The sequence below is a fragment of the Halyomorpha halys genome, unplaced genomic scaffold, assembly GCF_000696795.3.
Source record: "Halyomorpha halys isolate HHAL.00 unplaced genomic scaffold, Hhal_1.1 Scaffold472.1, whole genome shotgun sequence".
NCBI classification, from domain to species: domain Eukaryota; kingdom Metazoa; phylum Arthropoda; class Insecta; order Hemiptera; family Pentatomidae; genus Halyomorpha; species Halyomorpha halys.
Window position 1 is genome coordinate 425,228 of NW_027111148.1, and position 25,008 is coordinate 450,235.

Consider the following 25,008-nt stretch of genomic DNA (forward strand, 5'->3'; position numbering starts at 1 on the left):
TATATGTTATGTTTGTGTGTTACTAGTTCAAAGATTGAAGCGGTATTTTCATAGGAAAGGATAGTGTTTTTTTTTTTTTTTATGGCTCATGTCCTCCATTGAGGACCTGCTTATAAAAAGAGTAGGTCCCATTCTAGAATGGGAATGCTACCCCAAACCTTTTGAACTAACCATTCTGCGATCTACGCCTCGACGGGGTACGTCCCCTTTGTTCTTATTTGGAATTCATTGTGGATTCCGAAAATAGTGACAAGCAGTTGGAAAATTGTCAGTTTTATAGATGGGTTAGATTAAAAGTTCAGTCACAATTTTTATTGAGAAAACCCTTTAAATAATCATGTCTCGATAACGGATTGAGATAGGAAGCTTGAGTCAATGGCACTGAAATACAAATTTTGTAAAACATTTCTCCTTCGATTTGTGACATTAGCATTTACCTCATTACCCCAGAAGGGCTCCAGAACCCATAGGTTTGACTCACGGCTACAGATTAAATAATCGTCTGCCACGGCCGTATTCGAACCCGAGTGCTTTGAGTTGGTAGCACTACCACTACGATGTGCCACTACCTTCCCGCAAGATTTTATGTAAATAAATAAAAATATATATAAAATAAAGTTAGTAAAGTAGTGAAAAGTACATAGTACTACCTATTTAGACCAATTTCCGATTTATACTTACTTTACCGCCATTTCATGATTTAGAATTGAAATGAATATAGAAAAAAGTTTATTAAATTAAAATTCAAGCTTTCTGAAAAAATAAATGTAAGAAGATTTTGGTTTCATGCAAATTTGATATTGATTGAACATTGAGTTGAAAAATAAATTTAAATGTGGAAATTTCCTTAGCCAAGGAACTTAATAGCCGGTCAGTCGCCGGGGGGGGTACTCTGACCAAGGTTGTACTACACAATTTAGTATTCTTACTATTCTTATATTAAATATAAGTGTTGTCAGTACAGTGCTTCAAACGTATGATTTATAATCCCTATTAGAGTCAAATACCTTTTTTTTTAGATTATGTGTATGTGTATTATTCATAAAAAATGAAAGAGAAAATTTAACTGTCCCTAGGTCAGAATTTGAACTAGGATTATTTACTTTATTTTTGTTACTGGATCATGATTCTTGGAATAAGAGTATTAGATTCATTCATTGTAAAATCCTATGTACGTACTTGGCAATTGCCTGATTTGGCACTGTAAGAGAAAAGATATAAAGGAACTTGAACGTTACGTGCAGAAATTTAATTCCTTTTCCTGTATCTATTTTCCAGGGTTACTTGTATCCACAGTACATATAAAGACGACAAATTTATCAATTCAATTATTCTATTTATCAAACCAAATCCGATATTTAGATTTTTAATTGGTAATTTTTTTCTTGGTTGATTACAAAGGTAATCTCGAATCATTATTAAGTACAATGATAAGCTATTTGAAATTAAGGTCTATTCTATATAATTTTGGAATTTATGGTCTATAAAATTATAGTTGAGACTATATCCATTAAACAAATTGGAAAACGCTGCTACCAAGATTATACGAATTGCGCCGCTATCTCAAAATATTATTTACAAATAAAATAAAATAGCAAACAGACTTTATTTTAAATTTGGTGCATTCCAGCTTTTAGTATGCACTGTTTTTTCTTATTCTTCTTCATTTTCAACCGCTCTAATGATAATTTTACTACAAATATAAATATGCTTTAGTTCGACAAGGATGCCGAAAAATATTTTTGGTACAACCATAGTACCACGGCGAAAAAGTTTGGAATTCGCTGCTCTAGAGTGATTTTTTTTTCTCTATAAAAATCTTATAGATGATTTTTTCGGAATTAGAGGTGTCACAGCATAATCGATGATGGTCCGTTCCTATGACGCGTTACTCAGTAAACGGTTCAAATAATGAAAAAAGAAATTTTTAAATCGGATTGAAATCAGTGTGTTCAAACTCTTTAGCTTTGTATAATCCTATTAATATATTACTTCTCTTCGCAAAATAATATTTTTGAAAAATATAACTAAATTGTTATATAATACTGCTTCCGAGTTGGTTGCATTATAAAAAAGTATTTATTACCTTTTCCGAAAAATCCCCTCCATTCCAAGGATTGATTGCCATTCTACATCCTGCTGACCGTATTGCTTGAATGATCTTCATTCCTCGGATACAGGGGACCTTATGTGTGGTTTTAACATCTGTATCTAGATGGCCGTTGAAAAAGAGGTCCCCTGACTCAAGCAACTTCAACTGCTCAATTGTACAATCCATTAATATTTACAACTTCGTGACGTGGTTTTATTGTCATTGAAATTTTCAGCTAGTGAACATTATTATGAACGATTTAGCGAAGTGATACCGATCGTTTTGCAACTCTAGATGATAAGCGTCTTTGAGGTTTATCTTTCTCGGCTCTCTCTTTAGCTTTCTATTGTTGCACTGCCTTCACAATCGTTTATGTCATGGCTGCCGAGCGGAACTGCTATCCTGGGACTGTTTGGAATAGTCTTGTAATGAGTTAAAATATACGTTTTGTAAAGTAAACAACAGCTCACTTTTGACTTATCATAATGAATGTAAGGAAATGCATTAAGAAAAGAAAACTGTGTGTATCCATGACTAAAATCGACTTATGCAAGATAAGTTAAAAAAATTATTATTTATTTTTTGGGCTTGCAGCTGTTGTAACAATGTAACAAACAAATATGTTTTTGACATGAAAACTAAAAATCGTGATGTCTTACGATATGTAGACACCATCTATCCATAATTTAACAATTTTTAGTTTCATAGTCTCATAATGTATAAGACATCTGCTATACATTCTACGTATACACATTGTAGCCAAAGACATAATTATTATGTAGCTTTTGTAGTCCTGTAATAAGTAGATATTTCTTAAAATGTCTCCTGAAGAGCCAAGAGTGTAAGCAGGCACCGGTAGAACATCTGGTATTCTCAGAAGAAAGTGTAGTCTGTGCTTTTACCTGATTTGTTGAAAGATTTAGTGTGGAGTTTAAGTGGACATAGATTGTGCCATATGGGGTAAGAATATTCCAACATGGAATTTATTAAAGTGGTTTCGCATTACAACTATTAATGTTTATAGTTTACCACCTATTTTATTTTCAGACTCTTCTTTTAGCATCTATATGAGACAATTTTTTTCTTTAGGAATTTATGGTTTACACTTTCCTTGGTTATACTTTGCTTCATAAAGTCACTGCAAAATATTTTTTAAAGAGAGGGTTATGTCCATAATAAATTGAATCAGTCCCTCAAAATGTTATGAATTTCCTTAGGAGCTGGCACCATCACTATCATAATTATTGATAATCGTCTCCCACACAACAGAGGCGGTTTGGGTTAAATCAATAAAAAGTATATATAATTAACTATTTACTATTGATAATTATAAAAAAAAAATGTTTATGTATTGACAAAACACGCCATATAATTCTGGTTGTATATGTAAATGTAATATTAAAAAACTCGATCTAGAAAACTGACAGGAACGGAAGCTGCAATTAAAGGAGGAAAAAGTCCTCGAAAATATTATGCAATAGATAACTAGAACTATTATTTGTGCTAATTATAAATGTCAGAAATCTAGTCGGACGAGTAAACCAACAACCAACGACCATGTCTGGAAGGTTAGCGACTTGGAAATGCACGAATGCATCAAACCGCACGTTCTGTATTACGAACACGGATCTCACAAACATACTAGAACTAGGATTTCCTGGCGTTCGAGCGCCAAGTGAAAATTTTAATCTGAGTTTTTTGCTCTAGAGTGCAGAAAATCTAAATTCATTCCTTGTTAGAATTACTTCATAAATTAGTGAATGCTTGAAGTAGAATTGAAGGTGGATAAAATTGTTCATACAAATGAGTAGTTAAAAAAATCTTTAAACCGCTAATGTTAAAAATTTTATACAAATATCAATTACTTTCATCTAATAAAAATAAGTTATTTTACAGACTATTTTATAGTTCGAAATAAGCGGATTTCATCATTATATATTAAAATTTTGCTAATCAATACAGAAGCTTGTCTATCCAAAGATACTTTCTGTATCTTAAAAGATCTTTTCAGAATTACTGCATAAAACAATTTGGGAATAATTAAAAAAGGTTTCGTTAGAAATGCAGACGGGAAACATTGTGAGCGGTTAAAAAAACTGTAATAGGTAAAAATAACTATTGCATTCATTTGATGAAAATAACATTTTTTACATACTATTATACATTTCGTATTAAGTAAATGTTATCATTATATGGAGATATGCCTTCCACAAAATAAATAATTTGGTGTTTTTATTAGAAATAAAATAATACTAAATAACATGCAACCTTACGAATCTTAAGCACTACTTATTTGGTAATGTGAGAAACTTCTTCGATTATTTATTATTAACTAATTATTTAATAATTTTATGTGGTTGAAACAAAACAGAACCTAGGAATAAGAAATAGCCGTTAATAACTGGTAAAAAAACAACTAATTAGCTGACCACGTCATAAGTATATAACTTATACTTATATAGTTTCATACATATAATTTAATATAATAAAAAAAAATTAATTGTTAATATACATTTTACCTTTTAAGTACAGTACAGCTATTTATTTTTTCCCCTTGCACTTCTTTTTAATAATTTGAAAAAAAAAATGTTTTACTTTATTCAGTTTTTTTTTAATGCCCTTTCTACTTAAGCAAGTAGAGGAAAGATCCTTTGTCCTAGTGGTTTCTAAACTAAGTATTTTAGCCAAACAATGAACACGAATTTTCTTTAATCCGGAAAAAAGTTATGACCATTGAACGTTTATTAATGCTATTGGCACGTCAAGGAATGTTCAAACTGTGCGTTCGTTGAATATGAAAATGAACATAAGCCATATATAGAGTGAAAATAAACATACAAAAGTTTATCATAATTTCGTGTTTTTTATTTCTTCGCCTTATTATTTAAAGCTTCGAAACATAATAATGATATTTTGTTAATATTAAAAGTATTTAATTCGTTTGTTACCAAAAAACAAGGGAACTATTATATAAGAATATGTCCAAATGTTGTTAGAAATACTCATCAGCATTTATGAATGTGTAATTAACTTTTTTATTGCTTCATACATATTCATTGACATAGAATTACATAATAATACGGCAATTAGTCTAAATATATATAATCCTCTTTTATAAAGAACGTTTTTACTGGCACCAAAAATGGAATACATTAGATGCTGTTTAATATTTACGCTGTCTTGTTTATTTTTAATTTATTCATTCCGAAAATTAAAAAAAAGAAAAACACTAACTCAGGTTGTAATATTAATAAAAAACGAGATATAGCATCCATGGCAATTACGAGGACAAACCTGTCACGCTAAAACCCATTAAGAGTCAGGGTATACAATCCTTAAGGAGGTACTGCTTCTTGAACTACTGCAACCGGCAAGAGTACAATTTGTTCTTGATCACGCTCGACTGACAGGATCTTACTCCAACTAAGAGTGTCCATTTTATAGAGGTTGGGTGAGATCCAGGAGGGCTCCCGAACCCACAGGGTTCACTCACCACTACGGTAACACAATAAATAATTATCTGTTACAACTGGATTCGAACACAGCGCCTTTCTCACTGAGTACCTAGCTTCCTAAACACTGGACTTGAAAAGAAATAAAATAAATAAAATTTCCAATTTGAAAATATAACTCAAAATCTAACCTTATTAATATCTTCCAATATGATCAAAATGACCATCGGTTGGAATAATGATCAACTAATTTACTAAGAAAAATAAATTCATATGGTGAAGAATTTTTTTTTTTTTTAGAAAAAGGAAGAATAAAAAGTAAATTGATCTTAAGCTGTATGCAAATGACTCGCAGTTTTTTCGCGCTTGCCATTTAAAAATACCAGTAGGAAAGTTATCTCATAACCAGTGTTCCTCTAAGAATATTCTAGAACACGGGGGAAAAAAAGCACTGACCTTGTAAATTAAATAGAGAAGCAATTTATACGTCGTGACGCCGGAATATTCTACACGAGACGAAGGAATGGATATGATAAATTATTCTCATCGTCGGTGTAACGTTCGAGACCATTAGTAACGATAGGTCCATTCATAAAACGTTATCTATCGTCAGCTGTATGTTATAAACGTATATTAATTAAAAAAATTAGTACAAGCACATTTACTAAATTTCATTACAGACCATGAGACTGACCAGAATTACCCGTATTGAAAAGAAAAATAATAGCAGGCTAAACAATTAATTGAGAAACAACATTAAGTGCTCATATTACTCTAAGAACTAAAAGATGCTAGATATTCCTGACCATTTCTGCTGGACGGGCGATATTTCTATCTATTTCGATAATGTTTGACAAAATTAGTTCTTTCGAAAGATTTTAGATTGCCAGGATTGAATTCGGAACAGAATTAAAAGATAATTAATACATTCTGGGGATAGTAAGTTGAGCTTCGGTTTTTACTGAAATCATGAGAGTCTAACTTACGTTTAAAATTGTTAGCATAGGTAGTTATTTTGTTTCTGATTTTATTGAATTAAAAAAATGAAATATCAAATCACAATTTTCAATAATTCCTGAATTCTGAAATGTCTGATCCAATCTTTTGAGTTCAATATTTAAATTTCATATTTTTGTATAATTTTCATTTTTTTTTTATTTTTATAGATTTTACAGCTAGAAAATGTGGTCTCTAATGATGACAATAAAGACCAAGATTTTCGGTTTTACTTGAATTTCACACAGCCTACTGCCTAGAACATAGGTGGAATGTAGGTGGCCCTTTGGAAATGTAACTCCACTAGTTGCATACAAAATGTTTTCTCCCTGTATTACATTTAGACTCTCTATAAACAGTATTTTAGAGCGAAAAATTTAAACATTATGAGTTATCATTATTTACATAATGAGTTCTTAATTTAAACTAATAAATAAAACAGGCAATATCTGTCATATATTCGGAAGAATATTATTTTATAGTCAAAGATAATTTTTTCTGATGATTTTAACAGTTAATTTGTGAATATATGGAAGCACAAATAATGTATTTTTTCAGTACATTGGTTTTCACCTACTTCGGCCATTATAAAATAAATATATTTTGTAAAAAGTGTGATAAATCTCATGGCCAACCCGGGTCTAGAGAATCAAAAATTTAAACAAATTAGGCATTTGAAACCGAAAAGTATGAATTTAAATTTTGCAATATGAGAAACAACAAAGAAACGCTATGTAATTTCGATAACAAGTACCAGCATAATAAGCAGTTCGATAAAAAGCAACGAAATAACTACTTATTTCATTATGAAACAAATTAAGTTTGGTTTGGGTTAAATATAAAATTATAATTTAAAAGATTATCGTAATTGTGAGACATAATAATAATTAAATGCATTTTACCCTCTTCTTAGTTCTACTAATGACACATTAATGTTTTTTTCGGCCAAGACTCCCATTGGAGTCCAATATTGACTAACCACATTTTGAGGGTCAATGTTCTTCATTTTGTGAGACCGCCACTCAATGAAAAAAGTCAACGTCCCAGGCCGGATTCGAACCGTACAAACTGTATCAGTGTATCGAACCGGTAAAAATGTGTCTTAACCACTGAACTACGGGCGGCCAACGTTAATGTTAATTAAAATGGTATAATTAAAAAAAAATAATGTTATTACAAAATGTATTGAAACCCCAATTTTAGGTTCAACTGGATTCGACAGAGGAAGACTGTTACAAATACAACAATCGTTAACTTGTTCAGTAATGGGATTCCGGGCCTTCACAAAGAGTAATTGACAAGCTTTTCAGTAGCTAGATAACTCACTCTTGTGAGGGAAACATTTAAGTATTCTCTATTCATTCATAAATTACACGTTACTTTTTAACTTATTCTGGTTCTGTGTGGATTTTTCGATAGGGAGTTGCGTCACTTGGTAAGAGGTTTTATTAAAAATGGAAATTGTCTTTATAATACTTGTAGAAACGACTATTTGCATCTTGAGAGGAAGCCTTCCTTGATATCCGTGCTTTCATAATAGTATAGAATAGGAGCCCGATTCAAAAGATGTAGCCCAAAAAACGTAATTTGTTTTTTCTTTATAATTTATTTATTGATATTTACTGTATACTTCTTGAACTTTATTAAAATATATACGATAAATAAATGTGATCTGAGTTATAAAATGGCATGATGCAGAATTGTGGAGAATCTACCCATTGACAGAACTCCAATAACATTTCTAGAGTGGAAGATCTCGATGATCTTTTTTTCAGACGCCTAGGAGGATTATCCCGTAATGAAGGAGAAGCAGGGTTAAAGGTAAGTGGGTTTGTGTTGTTAGGAAGTTTGTCCTGAAAGGATTGATATCTAGTTCTGGCCAAATCAGCAATATATGGAACATTGAGGTCCTGATGGACGACTTGATTTGTGACCAAGTAAAAATAATTTTATAGGATTTAGGATGTGGAATTTATTTTTATTCTTCAGTTTTGACACCATTCTTCAAGGGTGGTGATGTGGGACTGGAGGGTTTGATATAAAATAGATGGGCCATTATTCACAGATACACATGCGTCATCTGCATGCAAATAATTTTAAAATATTAAATTGAATACGTTAATTATTTTGTTTTAATTTAATTGTTCTGATTGTACATGGACTTGGAGAGACCAGCTATTGGAGCCCAGGAAACAATCGGAGGAAGTGGTTTACGACCATATCACTTGCTCGAATCATTACGTTATATTACTCATTAGCCTCATAATTTAATGTTCTTTAATTTGTTGTATTATAACTTTATCACTCGCATCCGCCGTTTAGAATTTATAAGTGTTATGAAAAATCGAAAGGAAACATAAAATTTCTAATTGGTTACTTTATCGAACTAATTAGCTGTTTAGGGACCGGTTTATGACATTTATTTAATCGAAAATAATCACTTCTGATACTCATTCCATGCAAAATTTAATGTTGTATATTTTCCTATACTACGCCTCTGGGTTAGGATGCAAGATTAAGGGCTTATAGAAAAAAAAATACCTAATTTTTTTTTATTTATATAATTTAAATAATAAGTATTTTATTACATTAATTATCAAATTATCAATAGTTTTAGAACCACCAGAAGTTACTTCTCGTGTTAGGTATGATAGACACAAGGGAGAAAAACTTTTATTCCAAAAAGTTGTTCTGCCCAACTGTATTGGGTTGCTGAATACACAGCATACTTATATTTAGTCAGGAAATTTTTTAAAAATTCTTATAATGTATAGGCATAGTATAGTAAATTTATTATATATAGTAGTAATACAAGATTTTTTTGTCTTATTATTTTTGTTCTTTTATTTTTTCTTTCTATATTTTTTTTTCTATTTTTGCTCATTTTTCTTCTCCCCTCCCTCATTATCTATCTATATATCTAATTATATTTTCTCCCTTAACCCAATACAACTTTTCTTTTTATTCCTCTCTTTAGTAAACAGAATAAAATTGATATATAAAACTCAAATGTAAAATTTTTAAATAAAGTACACATAAAAATCTATATCATCATCACTTAAGTATTAAGTGTACTTAAGTATCAATCACACATAAGTATTATTCAACTAAAATCATATAAAAAAAAAAAACTCAACAATAATCTGCAAGGATGTAATTAAATGTATACATTCATATGTACATATCTATACCTTTTATATATGTAATATATAAAATATCATAAATCAAAATTATTGATAAAAACCGTTATAAATAAGCATAAATAATGATTAAATAGACATAAAACAGTAATTATTTACAGGTGTATTATGGGCTAGATTTTATGCATGGGGCTTCTTCACATCAATGTCGCCTTTTATTCCAAGGTTTTGCTCTCTTTCTCTTTCTCTCTCCACTTATATAGAAAGAAAAGGTGGTATTTTGTAGAATCCAGGACAAAATACCATTGTTACTTACCATCTTGTATAAGTATATTCAATAAAAAAACCTCACTCAGATTTATCCAAAGGTCAATACCTGACTTATCGAGTTACATAAAGCAACATTACATGTAGAAATGATATTGAAGAAAAGAGAAAACCGGAGTTATTTAAGTAGTGATGACTTGTTCAAATTGAACTAAGTAGAGAAGATGGGTTTCGTACTAATAGCGCGGACTTCCTCCGTTTATGAAGCAAGAGGAAAAATCGTGGGTTATGCAATATTGCGGTGTAGAGGGGTTTAGCTCTGGCGGTTGGAGAATCATTAGGAATGCTTAGGATAAGTAGTCGTTAAGTAAGAGGATTTCAGTAGTCGTTCTATTTCAATAAAAGGAAGATGTATGGCACGAATGATGAGGAAAATAGGAAGATTAGGAAGAAAAATCCAAGTTGTAAACATCACTAAGCAAAATCACCATAAAGATAAAATGAAGTTTCGTATCAGTATAAATAATTATATTGGTAAAACAAATATATGTGGCGTTGGGACACAAAAAATGTCAGCTTATATGATTTCAATAGGAACGAAATATTTACCAGGTCAACACTCATTTAACACTATAACACTCACATCCTTGTGATTCATGAGATTAAATGCTGGTATGAACTATTAAATTATATTAGATTTTCCTATTAAATTATATTAGCTAAAACATTTTTTGTGTCCTCTGATAGGTTTTAAGTTGACAATTTGGATTTATACCATTTTGGAAGTCAACATGTCATGTATTCGTTTTACCAATATACCAATACGTATTTTTTTCACAGGTTTCCACTCTAACCGCTGCATAACTCTAACAATATCGTCACACTACAAGTGTTTAACACTGATTTTTAACATTAATCATATTTTACTATTTTGAACTATAAATTAAATAAGTAAATAATACAAAATGATTAATAATTAAGATTAAAATATTCAATAGTATTCTATTAAAATTGAAATTATCTAATTTAAGCTAAAAATTGTAAAATAAGCAATTTCATGTGGTGAACATCAGAATCGTGTTCTTTAGCTAATAAAAGAGCAAAATATACAATTTTATGCAATATTGTATTGAAAGATGTACTTTCATGGATCGTGAATCGGTTAGATAATAGGTTTATATCAAAACATGTTATGCAACGGACTAATATATAAAATAACATTGAAATGCGGTATCTAACGGATTTTCTAAACTTTAGCCATAGTTTCGGTTTTTCTTCACGCCCAAATGATCTCAAATTTATCAAGATAGGATATTTATACTGGCCGAAATAGGAATAATTGGATTCCCATCATAAATTATTTATTTATAAATGAATATAAAAAAAAACATGCAATGTGGGCAGAAAAACCTCGAATTTTCTATTTTTTTAAGAAAATCCAAAACCCGTCCTTATTCGTTGGACTGGATTTGAAGTTAGGTAACAAAAGATGCAATTGCAGGAACCTTTAACCATTAACCTATCGGTTACAGTGAAAAGGAATTGAGTTCAATCGCAGCTGTTTGTAATATCAGGAATTTTCGAACTCTCCAGTCTTGGGAAACAGACGCTTGATGTTAAGCTTGATTTGTTTACAGATAACAATGCCTCTTTTCTCATTATCTGTAATGGGAAAATTCGGGACAATTTCTTGAATTGAATCGGAAAATAGTATGAGTTGTACCCTAGTCTATCGAGATTGTCACCATCTACCATATTTTAGAATAGAGATTAAATTTCATAGACTTCGTACAACGATTATTTACAAAGATCCAATGATTTCAATGGACAGATGTTGAGTTTGGTGGCAAAGTATGAGTTTTACTTTGTCAACTACAAATAAAGTATTTTTACACTCTTGATGCATCGTTAAGTTTTAAATAGCCTTGAAAATTATTTTAGATCTACATGTGCAGGATGATATTTACACTCCATATATAAACACATATGTGTTCGTTGGGTCTGATGTTCAGATGAAACTAACTATTCTAATAATAATAAAAGGAAGATGGCCTGGGTTCGGTCAAATAAAAACTCAGATCCTAATTACATTAGCACGTTAATTAATTAAACAGTAATGCTATTTATTATCAGCCAACGTTTCGCCCCACGTTGTAGGGCTTCATCAGGGCTCAAATACATACAAATACTTAAATAGGATAAAAATACATGAACAATATCAATAAAAGAATTTTAAAAAAAACTTATACAATGAAGCTTAAAATTAAATAAGAATCACAAAACGTTTTAGACAATTAAAAGAAAACTAAAATAACAACGATAAAAAATAATTATAAAATTATAGGCATGCAAGGAATGGAAAAAGGGAATAAAAGTTAAATCAAACATAAAGAAAGAGATTGAACAAATTGGACTTTTGTTATTCTTATTTAATTTTAAGCTTCACTGTATAAGTTATTTTTTTAAAATTCTTAATTTATATTGTTCATTTATATTTACCTCCTTTAAGAGTTTGTTTCTTTTTTAGCCCTGATGAAGCCCTTCAAAATGGCACAAAACGTTGGCTCATAGTAAAAAGCATTACGACTAGTTTTTATTTGACTGCACCCGGACCATCTTCATTTTATTATAAAATACGGTCTATCAGGGATCTTCCATTATTCTTATAATACTTCAGAAATTTAATCCTCACGAAATATAGATAATTAAGATTAATTATTGAAGACAATTTATTTATAAGAACAATTCAATTTATCCTCTAAATACGTAACTGAAAAGTTATCAGACTCTTAATTTTCCTAGACAGATATTTTTGCTTGCTGGCTATCCTGAATAAAAAATTAATTTATAGGAAAAGAAGACTAAATAAAGAAAATATATTATTTGGTGCTAGGAAATGCTAATTTATAGAACGGTTATGCTAATAAAAACATATAAATCGTCATGTTATATCTTCTTCTACATTTCCTCGATAAAAAGTCAATAACATGCTTAAATAAACCTCAATCATTATGAACCTTCCGGTAGGAAGTTGATCAGAACTAAAACCAAATATCGCTCTACTTCTTTTTATCTACCTGTTGAACATATGCACTTTAAATGATTGCCAATTAACCTTTTCAAATGACATTTATATAAAAAACGGAAACTTTTTTTCAAATCAATTAGTGCTGAAGTTTTATTATTTATCTGTTTCTTTTTTTTTTTATTTAGAGTAAATTATGTGCCTTCACCTAATCGGAGAGATCTGCAAATTACACTCTTTCCGATTTAGATGACGTAACGTTTCCGGCGAGCATTCTGGAACATAGATGTCATCATGAATGAAATCCTTGCTAAGTCTGCAATTTTCCCAATCATTAACAATTTTAAACTCCTTTGTCTTCTGATGCTTGTCTCATCACGCATGGAACATAATCGTTCTCCACCCATCGTGCGAAATGTATATTTCTCAAGAGATAAATTGCAGGATGGAAAAAAAATATCAAAATTATATGAAATTTAAAGTTAATTATTAAATTAAAGAAATTATGTTGTTATCTTTACAAAAAATAAAATAATTTAAAATTTTTTTTTTTCCATTAGACAGATATTGTATAAATGTAAAATAATCAATCATGTTTCGGAATTGAGTAAATAATTTCTGAATATAGAATAAAGGAAGAGATTTATTACTAGTATCATTCATGATATGGAGTTCTATTTTCTTTTTTTCTGCAAAAGTCCAAGGGTTCGCATGATATACTACGGAAACACGTCGTGCGTTTCTTGACGATATTTTCATTGGGTGGGTTCGTCACTCCCACGCCTATTTTTGTGAGTGCCACCCATTGGCTAACGGGCCTCACAAATGTCCAAGGGGTGGCTGTGAGTGAGTATCGTGTGATTATATGCTTGAAAAAATCCCGGATAGGACCGAGCTCGAACTCACATTTCGGATGGTAGACAGGTCAATTTCCTTTTCAGATTTGGGATATAAAAATATTCAAATAAAAAAAAATAAATAAAAAACTACGATTTAATGAAAAGTAGGATTTTAATAGGTCACTCTCTGTTTAAAAATATAAGATTTAGTTTTCGTTCTAGAGAAAAAAATGTTAATTATACTCAATTTAATAATGTGATTACATGATAAAAGAAATAAATGTTTCGCTCAAATGATAAATTAAAAAGTTAACTTTAGATTATAAAATTAGTAACATAAATCCCAATATCTTTTTTTCACTTTATTAATTTTTGATCTATGCTTGGTAAGCAAACAGATATGATTAGATGTTATAAAAAAAAATATAAATATTTTTTTTTTACAATTTTAATTAACATAGATTCAAGTAAGTAGTAAGCAAGAAATATTTCAGAGACCATGGCGTCGGCCTAATGTTCGGTTTGAAATGGACAAAGAAAGGGCCTAATCGTGTCATAATAGCACTACAGTAGGACAAAAAAGTTGGTAAACGTTTTTATTACATTTTTTATTTATTTAGATTAATATTATAAAAACAAAAATTAGTAATTTATACATATTTTCAGTTTTAAAAAAAATTGAAAAGCAAACCAAATAATCCTAGGTTAATCTATGCCATAGGTAAGCAGTAAACGTAAAAATATTTTACTTGTAATCTATTCTTGAAATCAAGCCGTGAGGAAAAAATACTTTGTATATAACCAATTGATCGAATATATAAATTTAAAATATGAGTAATTAGGCAAAATTAAAATCTTTCAAGGATATAGCCTATAATGAAGCATATAATTACAGGCTATAACGTTTTAAATGACATATTATATTATTGAATTAATGCCATGACTGTAAATATATATGTATTTATTTACGAATGAAATTAATTTACTGCAAAAAAATATATTCCTTAATTCAAATATCGTTGATGAAATAGAATAGATTTTATTTTATTAGATGGTATGGCTTCTCATGTCAAACTGAACAAGTTTTATTAAATCTACTTAGGTTATGTATTATATACACGCTATGTTACGGTATTTTTAAACGTTAAAGTAATTTAATGCCATTGTATGTACCATGTATTTGTCTTAAAATTAAATAAACAATAGCATTAAAAATGTTATTGTCTAATAAAGTCAGTCGTCCAAATAGTCGTAAAGAGTTAAATACCATTTTCATTTGTCATTTGTCACTCACAACAAACAACAACGTGTAAAATTTAATTTAATTAATTATATAAAACGAATTATAAATTATTTTTAACAGCCAGAAAGAGATTAATTATTTCAGCTTAATGAATTCTGGTAACGTGATGCAACTTTGCAAAATTAAACATTGCTCAATCAACTACACATTACATTATATGCATTACTCAATCATCAAACCTAGCATATAATGCGAGATAATTAAAATAAAAGTACTAGATTTAAATATTTAACCACAATGAGGTAACTATTTTTCTTGTATTTAATAGGTTATGCAATAATAAAATAAAAGCTCAAGATTTAAATAATTAATCACAATGAGGTAACTATTTTTCTTGTATTTCATAGGTTATGTAATTTTTAACCCGTGGAAAAAGGAAAACAATATAAAATGGTAGAAGGGGGATTGCGAAGAGATATTAGATATGGAGGATAGTCCAAATGAGTTGCGAGGCAGTGGAAGGATAGAATAATTAATGATTTATTCTTATAAATATAATTCTTATTGTTAAACAAAATATATTATCATCAATGCTCCTTACTTAGTCACAAATAAAATCATACATAAAGACCTTAATGTTTCATATGTAACCGAACTAGCCCGAACCAGATATCGTTATTTTCATTAAAAAACTCCCTACCTATCCAAACCCTCTAGTTTCTAATCTTGCTTTCTCTTTCATTCCTGACAATCCTCCGAGGTCCTTTCCTGAAAATAAGATGGTAACGAGACCTGCTAATCTAAAAACCTCATTAGAATGCTACCAGTGGGTAGTTTCTTTACACGCCTGTATCACTCCATAATAACTTACATCAAATTTACTAAATGTATAATTATGTACAGTTGTCGAGCCCGAACCCGATATCATTCCTTCCATTATAAACTCCCTAACCACCCAAACCCACTAGTTTCTAACCTTGCTTCCTCTTCCATTCCTGGCAATCCTCCGAGGCGCCTGAAAAGAAGATGGCCTCGTGACCTTATATTGTAAACTGTTTTTAGAGTTCTACTACTGGGTAGTTTCTCTACATGCTGTATCATATCATTATGATCAAATTAACTTGTTATATTTTTTATACAGTTGTAAGTATTTTAAAATTTGGTCTCAGGGGACCAACTCGAGCTCGCAATTTTTCAGAATCACACTCTTTAATACATTTTTCGTTAATTATTAAGTTTTAAAATATTATGAATTATTGTTTGTCCATAAATGATTTATGAGCAATAAACAAAATCACAAAGATGTTCACAATATATCTCATATAAATTTGAAAATCTAACATGAGAATTGATGATTATAATAGTCTAATAAACCATAGATTGGATAAACAATATTAATCTATTTCATATTAGTAATATATCAAAAGTTTAAAAAAAACCTCATATTAGTTGTTACTGCATTCTATTTCTTACTTATATAGTCAAGAACCAGGTTGTTCCAATTATTATGGAGGTAGAGATACTTTACAAAAGATTTACTTCAGTGTGATATGAAGTAATTTAGTAGTGTGGGTAAAGGTACTCACAGACGTACAGCGGTTATAAAACGTCATAAAAGTGGTGGTGAATAAAACCTGAAGCCTTTAAGCCATGTGTGGCTTTGCCTCCACTGGCCATATATGGTTTAAAGAAGTTTTCCAAGAGAAGAAAAATTGGTACCTCTATATTGCCTAGTTACTATATTGAACCGAATGGAGTTTCAAAACATCAGAACTATCTCATCACTTGAGTTCGTTCGTCCTTAGCAAATACTGGAAGGCATGACGTTAATCGCTTTACGCTGGTGGTCTTTAATATAGAGAGTGTTAATGAGAGCAGCAAATAGAAGGGACCGTAGCGATGGAGGTCGCTGAGCCGCCGTGCCGTCTGTAGTAACACATTTCAAGGACTTCAGCTGTCGCTTTCAAAACTGACCGGCCCACCTGCCCCACTGGTTAGCAAACGTCTGGGTTTGGGAACTGCTTGCTGGTCTTCTGAAAGGTCCAAGAGCGAGGATGGAATAGCACTTGGCCAAGAGATGTAATGTAAAACATTTTTTAGCGGTAGGAACAGGAATAGAATATAGTATTAAGCTAAGGTTTGTTGAGCATCACAATATTAAACGTACAAATCTCTAGAATGCGATGCGTTCTGCGGATATGTGCGATAAGCAAGATATATCATCACATTAATTAATGAGAAAATAGAGAATTCCACTGGGTGTAGCTTGAGAGTGAGATGTTCATGCAAATAATCTGTACGTACGTAAAATACTCGTTCCAAGAAGAAACGCTTTTTTTATTTTTATAATTTTACATATTTATAATTTTGGATAAGTCAGTGTAAAGCAGATAGTTTCCAAATAACTAGTCTAATTGTATACAGCGTCAGTTTTATCTGGGAAATAAACATTTTTTTTTATTTTTAACAAATTTTTTGTTACAGTAAAATAATCGGAAATGAAATCAATGTATTTTACTAAATTAGCTATTTTTAGACATTCTCTAGACACCAGTTGCAGGCAGGAGCCCAATTGAAGTTTGCATGCGTTGTGGTTAGGGAGGTTTTGATACATTTCATACTCTGTGGTATCGATATTTGTTTGTTCGATATTTCTTAGTATCGATGGTAGGCCGATTTTGTTCAGAGGTTTTTTTTTACTAATTGGCCGATACAAGTCCCAAGTTCAGTGTACTGATATATTTGGAATTCGGTGGTGATTTTTTGTTTTACTTTTGCTCATAAAGTTTTTCGAGCATCAATACTGGTATCGGCAATACCTATATTTTTTATTCAATATTATTAGGTATCGTATCTCCCAGCCAAGTTCAGGGTGTGCAGTGCTCAAGCTCAGCAATTCCATCATACTAACTCAACCTTAAATAAACCTTAACAAGTTAGTTCGGAAATGAACTACCACTGGGAGGGTATAACAGTTGATGAAGTACAGGACTCCTATATCCTGGATACGAATCCGGGGTTTGAGTCCAAAAAAGTTCTGAAATTTAATTTAAGATCCTCTGCGGCAAACCAAGCCAAAATAGGTACCCTGTAGGTAAGCCTGTCGGTTGAGCATGAATGTTGATTACTTCACCTTGCACAACACTCGGCCCATCTTGATAATTGATCAATCAAATAATTTTCTAATGGAAAAAACGCAAGTAAAACACAAAAGATTGAGCATAAATAAAGTATTCTGAAATTAGTATCTGTCTTCAAGTCTTTCTTTTCAAGTAATTCATCGCATTCATTTTCTTATTTTACTATAAAAAAATTATAACCCATTATATTAAAAAATTAAATTATCCCTGTGAGAAATCCTTGTAAAAAATTACTTTAACTAGGTAGTTTTTTAGGAATAAGGTTTGTCCATTGCTGGAGGAACAAAGGAATCGATTTTCTGTTTTGTTGTATATCGGATTAATCCCTAGTCGTACTTTTGGTAGGCGTATCGGATTTTTATCTTGAATTAATAGGATTTAGTCCTGAGATGATTCTAGTTCTTTAGATATCAGGAAAGCTAATTCCCACACGTTCTCATTTGTGAGAATTTAATTTACGTTTTGACGTACATTAGCCCCGACATTAATAATTAGCGGTTGTCACGGTATAAGTTGGTCCTGCACGTTGTGGGCTGGGAGCCCTCTCTCCTAGTTGGTTTGCGTTCGAGAAGCAAAGTACTTTCACCTTTCTTGTTTTTTAACACCTAGTTATGTTGACACCAGACAAATGCCCGCGCTGTCTTTCTTTAATAGCCAACGGTAACAGTAGCTAACAATCTCCATGTTTCTTACATACAATCTTTCGCTTCCTTTTGACATCTTATGATTGAAATATCTCGGTACCTCGTACGTCATTTGTCCAATACTATGACGTACATCCTTTTAATGCCTTTGGTAGCTTATTGATATTCTTATATCGCTGGGATATTCTTTGATCTTGGGATTTATCAGTCCTGTGACATCTGTTCATTTACAGGCTTTAGGAGCTTAATTTAATTTATTTATGTTTATGTACGATGTGTATATAATATTTTATTATTATTATCCTTTTTAGTTTATACCTACTCATTTTATTTTCATTATTGTTATTAATTTACTTTTTTATTTTTATTTTATATGTATATATGGCATGATTGAGTACTGGTAGAGTTGATATAGCGTAATATTAATTGCCCTTGTATGCTGTATATTTTATTATCTTAGTAAAAATTTTGCAATTTAAGTGAAAATGAAAATCCGTGTCAATAGTGGCATAGCTGACAAAAAAAAAGAGTTTGTGTACTGTGATGTCTCTATAGACTTTGGGATAGTCTATAAATGGTTATCAAATGGTAACCACACAATTAATTTCTACTCTGTTATGCATGAAGAATGCAATGGTTGGGAAATATTACTCGGATAGTGGCTGTATAAAGTTGTTACAAGCTGTAGTCAAACGGTAACTTGAGTCAAATTAATACACTTGTAAGAGGATTAATTTTATTTTTGATCTATAACTTAACCGTGTGTTTTTTCTCCTCTTCGAGATATAAAATACGCTTTTTTTAAAAATTTTATTATAACTTGTAAATATTCCTTTGGATTACAAAAATCGTTTTCTTAAATATGGGCTCTGAAATAAAAATCTCACAAATATCATTTTTGTTTTTGTTAAAGTCGAATTAAATCGAAAAATATTTTTTTATAAAATAGGAATAACAAACTCAAACTTTTGATTGTAAATATTGAAATATTTGCGGGACACTTTTATTTCAAAAATAATAATAAAAAAAAAAATGTTTTCATACTCTTAAAAAAATAGATTAAGAATATGTAAGTACATAAAAATTATTGTTACAATTTGCAATTAGCAGGTAGTGAGATAAAAATTGCAGAAAAACTATTTAAATGATTATCTGTAATCATAACATAGTAATCCGTTAGAAATATGTTTTTTTATTTTTTGTTTTTACTATGTATGATTATGATTGATTTACGATAGTGGATTGATGTTATATATGCATAAGACAATTTTTTATGCATGTTTAATAGAAGCTGTAATGAATTAAAAACAAAGAAATACTAAACAAGTAATAATTATTTTAAAATGTTTTAATAAACACAGTTACAATGAGGCTGTCGGAGGAGTGAGTAATACGTGTCAAGCAACACCTAGTCACCACTAATTGATCAATTTGTCTCAATCAATTACTCAAATTACTCAATCAATTACTCAAAATTGTTGAATATTTACTTTTTGGTTTAGTGTCATTGAATTAGATCAATTTGAAACATAGCTTACTTGTTTAACGTTTTCTTTATTATAAAGAAATTCCAAATATTCGTATGTATCTATATAATAACATCATAATCTTTTATTATAAATTTGCAGTTGCATGTTGTAATAATTTTTTTTTGTTATGATTCTTCGAAAAAGATACTCTAACAAGATTGAAATTATAAAAAGAGTAATAAACTCTTTATAATTTTTTTACAAAATTTAATATTATAAAATAAAATTCACTCAAGTCAATATTATTCCAAATTATATTTTTATTGCGAACGCTTTCGGAAAAATCATGCACATTAGTATATTCATAGCTCTTTAGACAATACCACGTCTTAGGAGATTGATTTATCTGTGAATGACAAAGTTCAATTGATTCATATAAAATTTTGATTGTGTGACTTTGTTGACAGAGGTTTTTGAAATAGATAATTGAATTATAGCCTGAGGTAAGATGCTAATAATTGCACACGTTTATTTATTTATTTTTATTTTTAAAAATAATTGATATTTAAATTCTTTTTACTGCATATAGCGACAAGATTAAGGAGTATCAAAATTATATCGTTAAAATAATTAATAAAAATACTCGTATTATATATAAAAAATAAATAAATAAATAAACTAAACAATGATAATAATTTAAATAAAATCCAATAAAAAAATTAAATTTCTGATTATTTATGTTTTAGTGATAAACATTTAGTATGTTGGTAATTATTATTTGTGAGGGATAATTAAATTAGTTTTAATTATTAATGTGTGTCATGACCTCACTGATAGTGAGAGATTACTGAATCAAAGAGATTGAACACAATCACCAGGAGCAATGACCAATAGAAAATAATATTTGTAAATGTCATCAACCAAACAAATAATTTTCACTGCTACATCCGATTTGAAAGAGCTCTAAACATAATTGTTGAGGCTGTAATTATTAATTATTAGTGTTTGTTTTACGTTTAAATTTAAAACTTTATATTCCAAAATATGACATATATTTACATATCTATAATATATTGCAAAACATCACATAAATAATAGATTATATAATTGGTACTTTTATAATATAAAATCAGTATATTGTATCATTTATATCACCGCAGTGAACCAACTTAGAAAAATGTGTCCGAATTTGTCATAATGTCTATCTAGTCTATCTAGTCTAACAGATATTAAAAAAAAAAATCAACATTAACATTTTTAAATGAAATAATGTATGAGTGATTATATCATATTTAATTATTAAAAATACATTTTTAAATTTCAATCAATAAATACAAATAATTTATTTTCTTATTATACTGAGTTTTAATTTCTAAATTTCGAACACCTGGAAAATACTAAAATTACTTTTAAAAGACTGATTGATCTCATTTTAAGTAAGTTAATCAAAACCTTTTTCGGCTCTTAGTGATATTAATGAAACAAACTGAGGACATTTTTTAAGCAATTTACCAACTTCATTTAAGATCTAAGTCATAATATACCTTTATTTCGTTAGTTCATTTTAAAGAAGAGACAGAAAGAAAAAAAAAAAACCAATCAATTTTATTAGAACTTTGATTTTATTTAATACGAAGATGAATTTATCATAATTTTTGTCAATGCAAATTGGAGTATTTAGATATATTCGTCCTAAAAAATAAACTTTTCTATAGAATTGTTTGTGTAATGAGTAAAGTTTAATCATCGTTATATTTTTGACTTACAAAAAGATAATATATTGATAACAATTAACATATATGACTAATAAAATGCCTGAATATGAAATAATAATTGTTACAACAGGAATAAAAAATTAATAACATTAGGTAAAAATGATTTATTATTAAAAATTATGCATTTATATGTATTTATTAAAAAATATAATTTATAATTATAAATTGTGAACCACATCAATTACCTGCAATTTCTGTTATAAAAAGTTGAAGCTATTTCTTCAGTTTTTTTTCTTGACCACCAACCGGTCTTTAAATTTTTGTTCTGCATCGTTTGTTTACATTTTCAGTTATATGCAATTCAGCAATATTCAATAATTATTGAGTAAGGTTTGTACCTAAGCTTTTTCCTGATCATCGTTATTAATTCTAATCAGAGTCCACATTAATATAAACGTTTCTTGAAACTCATTGCATATAACTTACATCACTTATACTAAGAAAAATGTACATAAATAAACGAACTAAATACGCCTTTTTTTATATAATTGCTTGTCAAGCGAGGTTTTAAGCCCTATCACTTTGGTCCACCGCACCTCGACTAACTTCTTTAAGTGATTTTAAATTTTTTTTTTTTCCCTTTCCTTTTTTTATGCCTACAGTTCTCCGAATCCATTTCAAGTTATTTCCTGTTTTTCTTTAGGCACAAGCCGCGGTTGATTATTCTTGTCGGAAAGATATAGCCGTAAATAAAATAATTTATTTGACATAGATTGTCCTTATTATCATCTTATTTATATTATTTTCAGCCTTTCAGAAGAAAGAAGGATCAGGAGATAATTTACTCCTACAAGAAAATATTAGAACCAAGTTCCGTCAAAATCACTGAAGGTAATTATCCAAAATTATTTCTATTAATTAAAATTATTTGAGTCCTTAAAACTATTATTATTATTATTGGCGTGTTTTCCAATTTACCAATTATACATCTTTATATAATATTATTACTATTGGAATATGTACATGTTATCTATTAGGGATTGGTAAAATATGCGAACATAAACTAAATAAAGGAACAAAATATTTATTTACATATGAATATTATTATTACATCTGTATGTTTGCAATAGTTCAGTGAATAATATTATATAATGAAACGATTTATTGTAATGATTAAATGATCCAGATAGACGGTTTGCCATAAAATATTGTTACATCATAAATTAATTCATAATAAATATCTGAATCGCTAGATGGGTGAACGCTTCTTTTATGAAAATAAATTTTAATAAGAACGGAATGACTTATGCCACTTTAATATGCGGCTCGTACTATCGGTTTGACTTTAAATACTTATACGAGAAACGTAACTAAACATTTCATATATTTGCTATGTATTGAAATACCAGCCTTAGAAAAAATAAAACGAGAAGAGAAGCCGCTCCGACAGTGATGTCAAAACGGTTTAAAATGATCGTAGCCAATGAGATGGCTGGGAGAACGTCGGTGGAGAGGGAAAGCATTTTTAGAAGAAAACAAAAAATATTCACTTCAGATAGGTCAGCCAAATGGTGAATAGGGAGTTGGACACCTCCAGATGGACGAGGCAGAGCTAAGGGGTAGGAAAGGACATCTGAAGCAGGGACTCCAGCAAAATTAGGCCGAGAAAGATCCGAAGACATGGACCCCAATAAACCTAGAACTGCTTGGACGCAATAAGAACAGTAAAAATCCAAAGATGTTATTTTGAATGGCAAAAGTAATTAAAGTTATAGTCTGTAGAATAGAAATAGTCTTATCAATCCACTGCAGATCAAGTAAACTTAAATTAAATCAATAGGTTTATCATGCTCTCTATTATATTATTATACCTCAATTGTAAATATAACAGAATGCAAAACTTCATTTTATAGTTTAGAATCCCTGCATGCAACCTCATTATCATCGCCTATGCTAGTAAATTGGTGAACACACCATTGGAAATGTTACCCAATGAGTTGTTATAAACAATCATACCTAGCATACCATAGCAAGGGGGAGTATGGTATCTATCTCTCGGTCTAAATATATAGCAATAGTATTCTAAGAATTGTAGGTCCTGATTTCAATCAGGAACCGATAGATGTATATAACAGAAATAGAAATACACGAATAAATAAATAAAATACATTTTCTGGAACCACCATCAGCCCTAGAAAAACTTTTAGCAGGCAACATAGCATGTTATTTTTTTAGAGTTAACCTCAAAAATTGTTATTGCTATGGATAATGCCATTGTTTTTACTTATGTTTTTACAGCTATTGTTTGATAATATATGTTCCAGTTGTTTTTTACTGAAATGAAGTGGAATAAATAAATAATTATTATAATTATTCAGTACCTAAAGTAGAGAAGCTTTTGACAAGCTTCCACCAGCTTTTGATGAAATTGTCAGCTGTTAAATGTAATTAAGTTTTATCGTCTGGTAACAACTTATCTAAAAAATTTTTAACTAAAATATTTAATTTTTTTGTTGTTCATGAATTTCAAGTCAGCTAGCTACTGTTATTATTTTATTTCTGAATAGGGTATCTGACTATTATACAGTCTTCTATTTCATGTTCAAGGTTAGCGTTATTAAAAACCTGTTTAATCATCTGAACTTACAATTTTAATTACTGATACTCTGTTTTTAATTGTAGACTAAAAGGAAACAGTGCTGTTTATAAAAACTTGATTGTACTTTAGCGAAGATGCAAATTGGTCGTTAGGATGCTAAGTATCTTCAAAGTAGAAATCATTGGTTTTTTTTTCTAGTTTTTATTTGCAATTAAGTTGATTGTTAGGAGGAATTTCCATTTATTTTAGATTAATCTAAAGCTATTATAGGAATTAGTTTCCATAGCAAATAATATTTAATATTAAGTAGTCAATAATATTAAGTAATGCTGTTATGCTGTTTATATGCCATGAGTTGTTAAACCAAATTTAGTAGAACATAACTAT

At 29.7% G+C, this 25,008-nt stretch overlaps 1 protein-coding gene across 2 annotated transcripts in view; it reads right to left on the reverse strand.

Moving 5' to 3' along the window:
• LOC106683204 (facilitated trehalose transporter Tret1-2 homolog) overlaps positions 1 to 25,008 on the reverse strand; it is a 127,000-nt gene that overhangs the window by 59,754 nt on the left and 42,238 nt on the right. The window contains exon 1 of one of the 2 annotated variants that reach the window (XM_067049215.1): positions 2,087 to 2,625. The exons of the other annotated variant lie outside the window; for it this stretch is intronic. Within the exon in view, the coding sequence (XP_066905316.1) occupies positions 2,087 to 2,278 (192 nt within the window). The 5' untranslated portion in view covers positions 2,279 to 2,625. Of the gene's footprint in view, positions 1 to 2,086; positions 2,626 to 25,008 lie in introns of those variants that run through there. 2 annotated transcript variants of the gene reach the window in all.